The 17,185-nt window shown below is 35.5% G+C and overlaps 1 protein-coding gene and 1 long non-coding RNA gene across 2 annotated transcripts in view; one reads left to right on the top strand and one right to left on the bottom strand.

The window, feature by feature from the left end:
• The window catches only part of LOC133531254 (hemicentin-2-like), a 247,491-nt gene that overhangs the window by 207,987 nt on the left and 22,319 nt on the right, over positions 1 to 17,185 (bottom strand). Inside the window, exon 2 of the mRNA XM_061869391.1 lies at positions 10,706 to 10,876. Within this exon, the coding sequence (XP_061725375.1) occupies positions 10,706 to 10,817 (112 nt within the window). The 5' untranslated portion in view covers positions 10,818 to 10,876. The remainder of the gene's footprint in view (positions 1 to 10,705; positions 10,877 to 17,185) is intronic.
• Positions 1 to 17,185, top strand: part of LOC133531530 (uncharacterized) — a 144,214-nt gene that overhangs the window by 118,360 nt on the left and 8,669 nt on the right. The window lies entirely within an intron of this gene.

Genomic DNA, 17,185 nt, shown 5'->3' with positions numbered 1-17,185 from the left:
CGAGAAAAAATAAGGAAAAAAATATATCTCAATTATTTTAGAAATTACAGAAAAAAAATGAAATTCATCGAAAATCGACATCCCTAATGGTATTTTTAACGACCATGTCACAAATATTCAAATATTACTGTTTTGTTTTTTGTTTTTGGAAACTTAAGTAGCCCTGCTATCTAACACAGTTCTTAAAAATACCATAATACATGTAGTTTTTACACAAAAAATAATCAAAATTCATTTTGTCCCTACAATTTTGAAAGATTTTTTCTTACAGTCCACTTTCAATCATCATGGTGTAAAAAAATAGTATCGACACCACTATGGCAATTATTTTCAAAAGTTGACGCAACTAACCAAGATTCCAAAATGGTATAATACTTTAGGAAATCTAGTCACAAAAAAAAAACAACGAATTTTTAAACAAGAATCGACATCGAAAGGCCCAACTCCGAAGTCACGAAAAAACTCTGCCGTCTCATATATTTCGGTGAATCGCCTGTTGTTCCTTTCCAATATGTGGTGTACAATAAAGAATATTTATTATTATATCTCCTTGGATTTCACGGGCCTATAAATCCCGGTCTTTTGATAGGCTTGCATGGGGATATAGATCCAACACGTAGAGGCCCCTTGAAGAGCTTTTTTTTTATACCACGACGGTGGCAAACAAGCATACGGCCCGCCTGATGGTAAGCAGTCACCGTAGCCTATGGACGCCTGCAACACCAGAGGCATTACATGCGCGTTGCAGACCCTTTAAAAACCTGTACACTCCTTTTTTGAAGAACCCCATACTGTAGCCCCTCGGGAAAACCTCGGCAGGAAGCTCATTCCACAGCCGAAGCGTTCGCGGCAGGAAATTCCTCTTAAACCGCACAGTACGCGACCATTTAGGTTCTAGGGTGTGTGCTTTAATGTCATGTAGAACGCCTGCTGGAACCCGTTCACAGGCTCAACAATAGACACCCTTGAACCGGTCGCAGCAGGCATTGGGACTATTGTAATAAAAGTGATCAGTATAACGGTCTATGGATTGAAGTTTGGGAGGACAACGAGAATGGGTTATTGCAAAGACGTCCGGACACCTGCCATAACAATGTTTTCACTAGTTATCGAGGCAGGCGGTGACTCGCCGCCCACTAGATGGGCCCCCGAAAATGCCATCGTGAAGACGACCAGGAGCAACACCGGTGTGAGCGGCTCAGGGGTGTCGAGAGGTGTACGCCGCTTTCTACCCAGTGGCTGATAACAGCCACTGTGCCAACTCGCGTCTTATGCAAGTTTTCACTTCCACCCTTGGAGCTTTAGCTCCGACGACTCCTCTCTGGACGGTCAATGAAGGCAATTATTATTAATCACATGTCAATGTTTTCTATGGAACAGCTGATTTTTTTTCGCGATTTCGGGGCTGGACCCATAGTAAAACATAACAATTTCACCTGTATGTATGGCTCTTTCATGGATTTAAATCTCATTGTAAATTGTAAAGCTTCTACTCGCTCTAATTACATTTTATTACAATTTCTAGTTTCGAAAACTAGTACAATAGTAACGGTATGAAATGTCCAATGTAAAGTGAACCCTATGTGGCTTAGCAATTAAAGTCCGTGACTGTACTAGGCAGAGATATATGTTAATTAAATGTTCAAGTCAAATTTCATGTCATTCAGAATGTCGTAACTTTGCGTAACGTAACTTTGTATTGTACGGTGGCGGCTAATATCATAAGCTTCAACAAAACAAAGTAATTTTATACTTAAACTAATTAAACATCAAAACGGCAGTAATGCAAACTTTTTCGCGCATGTCACGCATACGTTTTTTTTATTCAGAGACAAACTAGAGTCGGGGCCGACCGCCATATCGTTCAATATCAAGAAACATTCGAAATTTGCCAAATTGTTTGCAACTGACTCTTCATTCCTGTTGGGGGGCGTCCATTAATCGCGTCATACGTTTTTGGCTTGTTTTAGACCCCCCCATTCCCCCATGGTGATCTTTGGTGATATTTTCAGGACCCCCCCCCCCCCATCCAATATGACGTGTATTTTTTTCGATAACTAAAGAACAGTTTTCTAACAAATGAACCTAAGTACACGTGAAGGATAATAAGGGCGGAAAACTATTATTTTTATTTTATTGACTATAATACAGTATAGCACAGATGAAAAAAAAATACACGTGATTCGTGTCCATACCCCCCCGTCCCCTGTGGTGATCATTATACAATATGACGCGATTAATGGATGCCCCCTTGGCGCAACATAAGTACTTCTACGAAGACCGGTTAACGACACATGACGTCACACACATACGTCATGGCTCCCCGCTCCGTGTACCTACATTAGACTGCACCATACAGCCGAAGCAGCTAAACATATTTTTATAGAAAATCCAAAATATCTAAACCTTACTGTTATTAAGTTCATAAAAAATATGATAGTACTATCCTGGAGTTCTTCATTCTTCATCAGAAGAGCTTAATTTGAGGAGTATATCGAACAATTCCGAATAAAACGTCATTTCGACTGATATTAGAATAGAGGCCAAATCAAATTCCTTTGTTTCTCGGAGCTGTTCTAAATTTGAATGTAATTAAGGTATCAGTTATCGATAAAGTAAAGTTAAAATTACGATGCACAGATACGCCGCCTACATCGAAATCCGCAAATTGCGGGGATCTTTCTCTTTTACTCTCACTAAGACATAATAAGAGTGACAGAAAAAAATGCCCGCAATTGACGAAGTTCGATTTTCGCGGTTATAGCCCAGGATTGTTAATATAGGTCGTTAGTTCATCGTTTCTGTCAATACTGACGGTATGAAAATGTCAAATGTAAAGTGTCCAATGTGATCACATAACGTAACTTGTATTGTATGGTGGCGGCTAACTTCTTGTGACTCTTAAGTAAAGGCCAGTCCAGACGGGATGATCAAATCGACTGATTTGATTAGAAAATAACTTGGCGTCAATCACCAATTTTAGATGTATGGTAATTAGCGATCTAAATTTAAAAAAAAGCCCCTTGTCATCACGAATTGGTATTCTTGCGTCCGCGCCTCTATTTCATAGATAATATCGGTCATATTCGGCGGTCAAAATCTGCGAGCCAAATTGGCGTTTGCTTTCACACCACCCGATTTGATCAGTGGTAAAAATTCCCGTCTCTACTGGCCTTAACGAATCAATATTAATAATGACCAACACAATAACCCCAAAACAAAGCCCCCGGTAATACCCAATCTGATAATATTTAAACAGCCAAAATGGCATTGTAATTAAATTATCTATTAAACGCGCCCATAACGGCGCGGTAATCGCTTAACGCGGTTGCAGATCGTACATAATTAAACTCGTGTAGTTTGCTCAGTTTATTCACAAAAAGCTCTGTGTTAGAGATACCGCGAATATCTGGCTACTATTCGGTGTTCGGCCTAAGCGGTTTAAAAACTATAAGTATAAACTATGAAATGATGTGTGTTAGAGATGCCGCAAATATTTGTGAAATGTTATGTGAACAAAATGTGTACATATTTAATTATTTCTAAATGAACGAACGAAGCTGAGACTAATTTTTTTAAAGCTTTTAAAAGCGTGGTAAAGTGAAATCGTTTGTAAAATGTTTTCATTTTACTCAAGCGCGTAGATAAACAAATTATTTAAAAATAAATCACTTTAAACTACTCAAAGAAGGTAAACCAAATAATTAAAAAAAATATCAGGTTTGTATTTACAGCGATAAGACCGCCTGTTGCTACCTTGCTTTACATTGTAAATCTGTTTTTTATATTTGTTTTCTTTGTGGTGCAATAAAGAATATTTACTTTCTTACTTACTTACTTACGTACGCGTCAATTTCTTCTAGTTGGGTTAGTACATCGTTAAAAACATATCACGAACTCAGAATCGTATAATAATATTACATAATTGACATTTAATAACAATGGCAGGCAGCGTTATGAAATGTACCTATAAATTATTTTATTACGCTCCTTAGTAATTCTCAAGCGAAAATCAGCACCAATATAGCACAAATTCAATATGTGTACGTACATAAACGTAGGCGTCCATAGGCTACGGTGACTGCTTACCATCAGGCGGGCCGTATGCTTGTTTGCCACCGACGTGGTATTAAAAAAAAAACATAAACGTACACATACCCTATTTTACGGTATATCAGAATACGTATTGACATACCGTAAAATGGGGTGAATAGGGATTGAGGGGGCAAAAAGGACGGGGATATTGTATAAAAGTATAATAGAATTACTCTAAGAGCAACCTGAACCGGAAATCAAAGTAGTAAATGAATCACGGTACTCATGGACATGCGACGAGCGACAGTACGAGGCGTGCAGCTTTTTTTTTAGTTTATTTATTCACTATTATTTTTCCAAACCAGGTTTAACACAATAAGCCACTATTGAAAACCTCTAGGGTGTATGTAATAATTGGCGAGATAGTGCGGACCGATCCGCGTTTGCTTAATACTATTATTACATACTTAGTTATATTTTCCTGTCGAATCTGTTATTGTATATATCGTTTATATTTAATAGCCTGTTAGAAATCCACAGAATCAAAAATGATTTTAAAACACGGAAGGATATTCATACATATAACACGCGTAATAAGGATAAACTATGCGTTCCTTCGACTAAGCTAGTTAAAACATTTAAGCAAGGTATCTCCCTAAAAGTTACCCTTTACAATCTATTGCCTCTACACATAACTAATTTAACATGCATACAATTTAAAAATAAACTTAAACGTTTCTTCCAATTAAATCAATTTTACTCAATCAATGAATTTACAGATAAAATGAAAAATTATGATTTTATTATGTAAAATAATTCTAAGCGTAGGTGCTTTTATACTGTATTATATTGATGTATTTGATCATTTACCATTTAATATATTTTGATTTATATAATTTTGTCTACATATATACCTAATAAGACATTGCATGATTAGTTTTAGCAATGACCTGTATTTTGACATGCTAGATGTAACGTTCTGTTGTTACTTGGCCAAATAAAGAAACTTAAACTTGAACTTAAATATCGACCTTATGTATGAGAGCTATCCTGAACGCTACTCATGCACTGTTAGTGGTTGAAAATGGAGACCTAGAGACTATACGTAAGTTAAACCGTAAAATTAGCCTAATATTAATATGACTCCGGACAGTTAAAATTCGATGACATACTTTATATAGTTGTAGTTCCAATAAGTGACTCGCACGAAACAATCGGCCCGAGCTGTACCCCTAGTGTAAATAAATTCGATTTTGAAACGTGACGTACGCGTTTGCGTTTAGTCTCATTTTGTATTGGATTTAGAAAGAGCGCGCCAAGCGGGACGTTTTAGAAACTCAAAATCCTATACAAAATGAGACTTAACGCAAACGCGTTCGTCACGTTATGATGTCGATACAATTTACACTAGGGGTACTGAACTTTAAGTTACGACAAAAATTTGCTAAAGATACGATATGGATCGGATATGTCAGTGTCCAAAGTTACGTTTTTGTTTGAAGAAACGTCACTTGTTTTAACAATTCGAATCTTGCCGTATGTAAATAAGGAAAACATCTCAAAACAAATTAGAGCCAAATTCTATTTGTTGCAATCCCTGTGCTTGGTAGAGTTTTTACATACCCACGAAAATGTGGAAAAAGTGATGATTTATGTAGTTTTATTCAGGAAATGTATGCTTTTGTTATGGGAACTATGTATTATATTTTTCTGGAGAAAGTAAAGTCTATTATTGCAAAAATGATTATGGCGGAAAACCGATATATTTTTTTGTGATTCGTCACAAAAATTTAGAGTAAAAATAAAGTTTCTGCTTATGTTAAGGTACAGTTTGATTTATCCGCAATCATAATATATTCATAACGAAACTCCCGTACATTCACAGTAAACAATAAGATTTTTTGATATCGTACAGTTTGACCACTAACCTTAATAACTTTATCCTTTTTCCTAATCCAGTTATTTCTTCAAGTCTCGCCAAACCCAGTAATTTCTCGCAAAAACACCACATACTTTAACATCCAGATGGAGAGTTCACCCAACTTGTATTACGTACATTATATTATTTTATTTACGTTTGCTTTGCCCGACGATGATCCTGTCTTCTGAATAATGTCCGCATTAGCTCGCTAAAACGAATTTTATTTTATTTCTGCTGTAAACTCGTGAAACAGTAATGGCGGTCTGACTAGCAGGTTGAAAGTGGCTCAGAAAACACGTAGGTTTGAATACACGTAGAAACACGCACTTCAATTCTTTAAAAAAAAATGGCTTCAGTCCAGTGGGACTATTTCGCCAGTATGAAGGTATTGGGAGCTTTATAAGGCTAATACAAGACAGTGTACGGTGATGTTATAAAATAAAATCTTTCTTTTTTTTTTTCTTCTCTTCTATTATAGGACATTATTACACAAATTGACTAAGTCCCACAGCAAGCTCAATAAGGCTTGTGTTGAGGGTACTTAGACAACGATATACATAATATACACCGTGTTTTTATTGAATTGCGTTAACTCCGGGGTTTCGGTAAGTACGTTTAAGGAAACTAAATGGCATAGTTAATTTTCAAAAAATATATTTTTTTTTGTTTTTTTTTTTTACTATTTTTATTTTTATAAAAAGTAACTAAATGTTGCATATAGCGTTGTTGTAACACGGGCATTACATTTAACTCAACCAAACAATTGAAAACTGTGACATATCAATGTCATTTCTAACATCGATCGTCCGAGATAGTACGTACGTTTAGTAGCAAATGTATGAACTCGCACTAAACACTAACTAATAAGTAAACAGGTCCTAAAGCAAGTGTACACGCTCGTAAGGGCCTTATAATATAAAAAAATATGATTGATTATCTCCGAAATGGAGTTAGTTAGAATATCGGTATCTTTGAGAAAGTTACTTAATTTAAGCTCAGGAATGCACCCTCGAAATTAACGCAAATCAAAAAAAACACGGTGTATAAATATTTATAAATACTTAAATACATAGAAAACACCCATGACTCTGGAACAATCCATGCTCATCACACGAATATATGCCCTTACCAGGATTTGAACCCGGGACCATCGGCGTCATAATCGGTATAATCTTCATCTTCTTTTTCTTCTTTTATAATTCGCCAGTATCAAGGTATTATGAGCTTCAGATACGACTAAAATTGTACGATTAGTACAAGACAGTGTACGGTGATTAATCAGCACTTGTAAAGCGATAGCTGGACTTTACAAGTAGCACGTGGACTATCGGCCGTTGACTCCAAAATGGTGGTTGAACGCGTTTCAAGATTAATTCTTCATTCACTGCACACTACCACATTAATTTAATGTATAATAAGCTATCGATATTACACTTTATGTATGTATGTATATAGTTTATTGTACACAGAAATAAAAACACGAAAAACACAGTTACAGAGTAAATTAAATACAACAAAGGCGCACTTATCCCTGTATGGGATCTCTTCCAATTAACCTTTGAGGAAATGAGATATTTTTTAAACAATATTAATGAGCAAAAAAGAAGTCCAAGTATAAACTCTATATTTATGAAGTTTCTGTTTTCGTTCACAAATATAAATACCTATTCACGGATAATAACCCATTGGATTGCCGCGTAACTAGACCTAAATACAGACACAGATTACCTAAGCCATATGTAAACTTGTCACTCACTGCAAAAAAATGCCTATATTATGTGTATCACAATTTATAACAAGTTACCTGATCGTTTTAAGGATATGGATCTCAAACTGTTCAAATCAAACACAAAAATGTGGCTTATAGAAAAATGTTTTTATTGTGTTAATGATTATTTAAGTGACTCATAAGTATTGTTATTCTTTAGATAAATATGTAAATACCTATATATGCAAATGTATGTACACCTGAAAAGGTAAAGTCTCAGTGTAACGGAATGTGTAATTGTATATTCGACCTGCAATGTAACCTGATTCTTATATACAATAAATAACTTTGAACTTTGAACTTTGAAACACGATACGTGGGAAAACTTTGATTAAACTAGACTTGGCACAGACTAATTGTTGACCCATTTTGTGTTCAAGCTTATTTGGTTCTCAATAAAGCTATGACTTCTCCAATGTAAATATATATACATATATTTTTAATTTATTTATATATTAAAATTAAAACTTATATATAATAGATATTTATTCCCGCCAAACTGTAACGTTTATTGGCGAGAGGCGCTCAGTACCCCTAGTGTAAATTTGATCGACATCATAACGTGACGAACGCGTTTGCGTTAAGTCTCATTTTGTATAGGATTTTGAGTTTCCAAAACGTCCCGCTTGGCGCGCTCTTTCTATATCACATACAAAATGAGACTAAACGCAAACGCGTACGTCACGTTTCTCGAATTTATTTACACTAGGGGTACAGTTCTTTATACAATTTAACAACTTAACCTATTGAACTTATTATTAGATATTAGCATGTTCTCATAGTCTCATACGAGTACATTACGATAAATCGAGGAGACACTCTATTAGCCTGTTTTTTATCAGGGATTTACTTAATTTAGGACTATGGAATAGGGATTTACTTATATAGAAGGTGGAGGTAAGGAATGAAATCTCCATGTACCAAAAAGTGTCATCAAAAATCCTTAAATAGGTGACGCTACAATACCTACAATACTTGAACAAAAAAATCGAATCATAGACAGCACACTTCACTCCGTCAATAACGCCTGGGTTCTTAGCTACTCTAGCGCTACTCTGGAGAGATTTGGAACTATTATTTATAGCTGACAGCTGGACACTTTTGCAACAGTTCTACCATAAAAGATTTCACTCCTTTTAATTCTACAGTCCATAAATGTAAATGGCACACACTGACATAAATGTACTACGTACTAGACACGCTATCGAGAACAACTTGTGTCCGCATTTTCGGCGTTTGACGTCTGTCACTAAGCTTAAGAATAATAGCTAGTCAGAGGCGAAATTGTTATGACAACTGTTTATTTTTTGCCTAAATACGTACTGTAAAGAATCTAGATAAAATTTATTTATTTTCATTAAAGTGTAATGATTTTTGTTTCTTTCGTGGCACTGCCGATGTTAAAATTTATAAAAATAATCTTAAAAACTTTCGTGTTTTACTCCCGTACTCGTAGCAATTTTGATCAAATCGCTCTTAGAAAATAATATATTCTTTAAATATAGTAAAAACACGTCAATAAAAAATACAAGATAACAATTAATATATCATTTTTGTGTATATATTCTACAAACAATAACGTTTCAAAATTATATAAATAAGCTTAAAACAAAAGGTTTTTCGCAGTGGATTGTTATTATATTGCTTTTATTATGTTTCTAGATATTATAAGAATACATTTTCAAAACGCATAAAGGCATTTTCAATTTTTATTATTTTATTTAAATTTTCGTTACATGTGTGGCATCTCGCCAGTAGTCGGAGACGTACTAAATGTAAATGTACGCAATGAAGTGCCGGCACTTCAATGATGTGTGGAATCATTTAGTTGGAGATGCTGACTCTAGTACTATACCTCAATGATGGCTCATCATTTAAAGTCCGTAGCTGTACCTACTCTTCATAAAAAAAACTCTAAACCTCTCGCGTGGAATTATAGTCCCTGTGAAAGTTCCTTCAAATGTCATTAGGTCGGGATAATAAAAAAAAATGTTGACTGTATTTTTGAAAGATTAACAAAGCCTGTTGCAGATTGTATCATTTGTTAGTAGGATAGTAGGTGACGAAGCCTGTAGCTGATTTGTTTTTGAAAGCACTTCACGAACCCTGCGTTTCTGATCACGATCTGAATATGCTAAACTTCCAAAAAATGTCTACGCACGCTTTTCGTGACAGCTAGGTACTCCTTAAACCATCGTTTAATAATCTTTCAATGTATAAAAAACTCACCATAAATAAAATACGAAAAATTTTTTCAGAAGGCACTTAACTAGTAGGTAAAACATTTAAGTTGTGTGGGTATTCAGCGGCAGATTGCCGATTTAAAAATTTGAAAAATTATTTAAAAACTGAAACATTTAAACCAAAACTACGTATTATTATGAGAAGAAGATGAATAATGAAAGATGAAGATCTGGATTAAATTTTTTGTAAATTACTTTTTCTAAATGTCGATCCACGCTCGGCTGTGTATGTACTCCTCCGACATTTTCCGCATATTCCGAAATTAATGCAAAATACAAATCAATCCGTAATACTCACGAAATTATTATTTGAATTTGAAATCGGAAATCTGCCGCTGGATACTGTAAAATATTGCAACCTCTGCAGCCTTTTGGACGGTGACTGGCAACAGTTACATAATTTGAATTTAGACTCAGAGCTCGCTGTCAGATGGAACGGACATGCAAGCCGGCATTCACGAAGAAGCAGCCCTTATGATTAGTCGTGTTGTTACGACAGACAGCTAAGATATGAGAAAAAAAATAAAAAAATAAAGTGAACCCTACGTAAGTTTAATTATCTTGGACATCCTCACTGTTAGACCGCTGTCCATTACATCATAGGAATATTTTGTAAACTATAGGGGAAGTACGGACAAAACAACAGGGTGTTTTATTTTTGAACCATATTTCGTTGTAATGCCTATAATACCACACAGTGATTGAATATATGTAATGTCATTAAATTTTAACACTTACCCAAATCTTCCTCAAGTTTCGGGTCGGAGAACCGTCCAGATCCGATAGCAGTCTCCAGGATCACCGCAAACAGCAGCACACCCCACGCCATCTTGCCGAAAACGTCCGCCATTTTGTCTAGTCGGCCATCTTGGTTACGGCATCGCGCGCGCACATTTTAGACTGGGGGACCTAGGAAAGGAAATTAGTGTTTAAACTTTTGTAATAACAACAGATTTGATATAGTCTGGCAAACCTATTTGTTAGTAGAAGTATTTAAAAATCGTATTTTTCATGATAGACAAGAGGTGCTACGGTCGTTTAGTCAAAACGTTTAGCTGTTAGTTCTAAATAAGTTACCTATTAGTTTTATTTTTAGTATGTTTTTTGTTTACATGTATAGTTTATTCAAGGTTTTATTCTTAATACTAAACATGATGACTAGACGTTAGTCGACCTAGTACCCTGACCATCTAAGCCAGGCTTGTAAAATGATTACTAGGTATATAGCCTATATCAATAAACAGGTACATAGAAAACAAGAAACTCAGACTCAGGCAAAAATACTCGTAGTCATCACAAAAATAATGGCTATTACTGATATTTGGACTAAGGTCTTAGAAAATAGGTGGCGATAAATGTACGAACAAAATTCAAAAGCCATTAAATTCGTGTACAATAGTGTTGTTAATGTTCAAGAGCTCCCCAAAGCGATGATTTTTTCCTTCGAAATATTTTTTTTAATATCTCGTTATATAATAGAGAGCTTTTCAGTCGAAGTAGTTAGTTTCAGTTAGGCAACAAAGCTTGCCGAGTTGCCTAGAGGTACGAGATTGAAAAGCTTGATTATATCAATATTGTAAACAATACTTTTTCCACGAGTTATCTAAAATAATACTTTTTTACTATAAAACCTAAGTAATTAATAAAAAATATAGTACAAAAGACATAAACGCGCGACAATTTAGTCTCGCCCCGCACCCATTTAGACTTTTCTATGGGAGTGCGGCGGCACGTCTTTGGTAATTTTTTTAATACCTACGCTGTAGTCAACTATACTAAAGCGAATCAAATGAATATTATAGTTGAGTTGGGAGCCCATAAATGAAAAGTACGCAATTATAATTTGGTGTACGAAATCTTAAATTAAACCATTATAGTCGACGAGTAGAAAAATTCGTTTAGTGTGGGTTAGCACAGGGGACGGCAAACTTTTGAGAAAAAAGAGGTGTTAGCCCGAGTCGGGCAAGATCTATCGTTGTAAGCCACGCATCTCTGGACGAACGTGAATAACGCAGTGTGAAGTAGATATAATACTTATTTAGACCTAATCACTCATAACTTTTAGGGCAAAACTCTGGTCCCACTATTGAGCTAAGAAGTTACGCAATGCGACGAAATTAAAAACACGTTTTAAGATCTCTGACAACATACCAAACATAATCTATAATTTGGTCGGGTTATGTGTACCACAAACCATAATTCACAATGGGAATAAAAATCCGTTCTCACATTTCAACATTATGTGACAAGGACAAAGATAAATAAGAGTGTCCCGTTCGGTCATTTCCTCCCCACCGCTCATGGCTGATCCAGTTGAATACTCGATTCATGCGTAAGACGAACTAGAATCGTGGTGGCTCCATCTAGTGACAACTTTCACTATTACTTCGACAGCTCGATATATCCGTCGCGTCGTGCGCTGTTGCCCATTACGTAGTCAGTCTCAAATCGCAATATAATTGTGGTATCAAATTTTGTAAATTAATGCATTGAATTCGTGTTGTTATTAATGTTTACATTTCATTTATAATGTTTTTAATTTATGGCACTTTAAATATCTCTTAATCTGTAGGATAAGAATTTCGTAATGGCTGATTGTGACATTTGGCGCCATCTATGATATCGATTTAGAAATAATTATAACTAGTTCGAGATGGGAGGGCATGGACCTAATGTAGATCGTGTCATTCCCGAAGATGCCTTGACTCATATTGTTATGTTGCTAAAGATTAGATTTGACTAATCTGCGCGTCATCCTAGATGACACAAACTATATTTAGCCACGAAGTTTTGTAGATAATTCTGATTCTGTATTACTTAATAATAAAACAATGAACTGAAAAGTTTAAAACGAGGAAAATTTAGAAATTGATACGTAGAAAATACGTGGGATCAAGATTGTCTAGCTCAAGTTAAACCGGGCGCTAATTGTTTTATTGTAAAAGAGCCATTAGCCATAACATGCATTGGTGCAAAGAATATTTCTTCAACATAACAGCGTGGCTCCGTTGCGGCTTCTGATCCTGAATATAATCAAAGAGAATTTGAAATGAAGGTGGATTGTCAAAGAAAACTTTGTAGCCACAGTGAATTTACTGCCATCTTTTGACACATTGTTAAAACGTTTAGAAAGCCATTTGACTTTGATCCTTATTCTTTCACTAATATGTATTAAATTTGTTAAATATCAAAAAGCGCCGGCATCTAATAGGGCATAGGCAAAAGGTTATGGCGGCTTCGCTCGAAACGATTCGATGAATTCTCTTTGATATAACGTAATATGAATGTGAATGCGTAATTTAATTAAAACTTTCAATCAATTTCAAGTTTGTCCCATATAATGTAGTATACAGGGTGACCTTAGCCATTGGACAAACCCTGAAATCCCACGTAGGGTTACTTCTCAGGAATGCTCTGACGTTAATATTTTTTAATTAGAACAAAAAAAAATTAATAGCCCACCACATCTCCTAAGTACACCTTTTCGTATTTTTCAGTTCGCTAAATTTACGTTTAGATGCATTCGAGCGGCCGCGACGAAGCTCACAAGTAGTCACGTGTTTTCATATATAGTCTGCCTCTTTCGCACTTAGGAAATGTTCATGAATGTAAAACAAAGTAAAATTAGTGGAAAATTCACTCAAATCATCATCGCCTAGGTATGTCTACGCGGTCGAATGCAGATATGCGACCCTGCGGCACCCCATCTAAGGTGTCGGCTTACGTGAGCGAATAACTCGCGAATGCGAAGCGGCGCGGCGTGGGTAAATTCAATCCTTTGATACCTATGGAAATGTCCAACGTGGGCGATCTCGTTGTGAACGCGAATGCCGTTGGGCCGCCGCGCCGCGCCGCATCGCACCGCGAGTTGTTCGCTCACGTAAGCCACTGCGTAAGGCGGAGTCGGCATTCGTTGGTAGTTTTAGACGGTAGTCCTCCACTGGTTAGTCCGTCATCGCCCCTGCTTTATTAATGTATTTAAACTTTATTGCACATAAGAAAACTTATTGTACAAAAGGCGTACTTAATGCCAAAAGGCATTCTCTACCGGTCAACCTTAAGGTAAAGCAGAGAGATTGTGTGCGGTGATACTAATTACTACTAGGTATTATTAACAAAATAACACAAAAGCTTAATATAACATACATAAGTAACAAAATACATATATACATATGTATATATATATTAAATTATATACATTAAATAATAGAAACTAGGAATCCTTCGTACCTACTACTAGCAAAGAAAGACCGTACAAATTTCTTAAACGCAAATTTATTTGGGGCATTTTTAGGGTTCCGCACCCAAAGGGTCAAACGGGACCCTATAACTGAGACTCCGCTGTCCGTCCGTCCGTCCGTCTGTCACCAGGCTGTATCTCATGAACCGTGATAGTTAGTCAGTAGAAATTTCTACAGATTATGTATTTCTGTTGCCGCTATAACAACAAATAACAGGCAGGCAGGTTGCAGGCGTACATAGGCTACGGATACTGCTTACCATCAGGCGGGCCGTATGCTTGTTTGCCACCGACGTAGTATAAAATAATAATAATAATAAAAACAGAATAAAATAAATATTTCTTTCCAATCTCGAGGTTCTCATCCAATCACCGAAGTTAAGCAACGTCGGGCGGGGTCAGTACTTGGATGGGTGACCGTTTTTATAGATGGAACCCTCAGATCATAGAAAGTACTAGATGGCTGACGGAGGCGTGACGCGTGTCGCCGCGACATGGCCACATCGTGGCCATACCGGCCCGCCGTAAGACAGTAGCAAATTAGCTGTCATTGAACAATGTGCGCGTCAATTTTATTGAAATGCCGAATTATAGCGTTATTTTGTGTCGAAATATGAGTGCATCCAAAAACTATAAGGATCATGGAGTTACATACCACATTTTTTTTCACGTATTAGTCAATAAAACCACACATTTTAACAAATAAATCCAGTGACATGATTTTTCTGAGTCAGACCATGTTGTCATACAAACGCGTGGCAATTTATCTATGCATCCTACATTGACGCTTTGGCATGGAAAACTATTTGTAGTGTCCATAGCAACGGCGCAATGCATTAAACCTCTAACGATATTCACAGGGGCATTATTGTTTCTTGGTACGACCGCCAACCGCTCCCTTCATTGACGCCGCGAAGTAGAGTGGTGCTCGTGCATATAATTGATCTTTGAGCGTTATCGATAAAAATGTTTGGATATATTATAGTGTATGAAAGTAATTATTTTTCAAGTAAAATTTTACAATTATATGGGCATTTCTCAGAGATGACGTTCGGTGCCTGACTTCGGTGCCGATTATTTTTTTTTACTTTATAGACATGTGATGTTAAAATTAACAATTAGGCTTAAATTTAAAAAATATTGGTAGTGAAGGCCTCCTTATAGACGTAAAGGTTCGCGAGATATTTGAGTTTTTCAAAACACTGAAATCAAACACACTCACCGAAATCAATATTAATAAAAAGGGGCCACTGAATTCAAAATTTACCAAGATTGTAATAAAACAATATTATTTTAGCATTAAAATAGTTTTATTATCAATTTAAAGACATCATAATGAAGATATAATTATGTTATTAGATCTTTAAAAAGCAAGGCAAAATTGGCCTGCTCGCAAGCAAACACTTGACAATCAACAATAAAATAAAATAAAAATCTTAGGAAGTAAATAGGTTATGCTTTAACCTTTAACATAAAATTGAAAAGAAAAAACTGCGTAATACCTTGCTTAAATTTAATATTAACTATGTAATGTTTAGATGTCTATTAATATATTATTCAGTCGGTTTGTCTGACAATGTGCAGACACATCACAAATATCACAATACTCATTAAATTCTAAAGTTATCTTAAACAAAATACTCTTTTGTCATTGACTATTTTTAAATTAAAATAATAAATGGTAGGAAATTATCAGTTTCTTTGACAGTCTTTTTTCATTAAGATTTTAATTATTTTTTAAGAGACGTTAACATTTTAGTTTTAGCTACATAAAAATTAACAAAAGGCGACATTTCCCGTCTAATAACATTTAACCTATATATACATAAAAATATTTCTTACAAATAAATCAACATATTTGAGATCAATGAAGTTATTGATATCTGCTATTAATCAAATATATTTAAATTATCGTCTGATTCAATGACATTATCTGAATCAAATGTAGGAAATGAAATGTCATGCTGTGCTAAAGATGGAGTTATCAGGTTTTCCAAGTCAGGTACCTATGTCTTTCCAGAAGCTGTAATTTTCCTTTACACTTCTTCTTTTCTATTAAAGTAACTGCTTTTTGTATGCATGTTCTTATAAGATTGCAGATTGTACTGTAAATAAAAACCAATAAATATGGCACCAGCTTAACAATCAAAACTATATATTTATTTGGACATATATATAATAAGCACATGTTAACGTATATAATTTAAATTATCATTGTATGTAAAGTACAAAAATAACGAACAATGTAGTAAAGATTGACAACGGTGGACTATTTTTTGAGTTCGGTGGTCAAAAACCCCACCGAATCAACGGTGATCACGCCCACTGAATTCAATTTTAATCGCTTTTAAATAATTACAGAAAACATAATCATAGTATGTAAAAGAGTTTCTAATATCCAAATCACATACCTCTGAGGGTGGCTTACGAACTATTTAACCGAAAAAAGCACAAGCACTTAAACAATTAATGGCTTCACCGAATTCAAAAAATCACGTAACCAAACCCACCGAATGCCGAACACACCTTTACGAAATCCGCTTGCAGACCGGGAGCCGACGTCCGCTCTCGCCGGTAAACGTGGCGCGACTGAAGCTACCTGCGCACGCGGCGCGGCGTTCCTGGTATATTCCTTTGTGAAATGCCGACAAGGTTTATAAATTCCAGTGAAATCACGTGTTGCCGCGGGACAAGTCGAATAATTGGATTTATTTTGTAATATTAATGCGTAAATTATTTTGAGTCTAATAATATAAATAATAGACTTATGTAGAATACGTGAACCAACTTTAAAAATTAAAATAAAATTCCAGTCTTAAGTTATGATTTTTTGTTTCAAGAAATCTGGGTGCGGGACATACCCACGGTTCGTCAATTTTAGCACTTAACATTTATTTTCTTATAATATATATACTACATGGAATGTTTTACCAGTTGTCCAGGTGTATTAGATGCTGATGGATTTGCATGATTTAATT

This window comes from Cydia pomonella, chromosome 2 (genome assembly GCF_033807575.1).
Source record: "Cydia pomonella isolate Wapato2018A chromosome 2, ilCydPomo1, whole genome shotgun sequence".
Lineage (NCBI taxonomy): Eukaryota > Metazoa > Arthropoda > Insecta > Lepidoptera > Tortricidae > Cydia > Cydia pomonella.
Note: the sequence above shows the minus strand (reverse complement) of the source record. Positions and strands in the feature narration are given on the sequence as shown.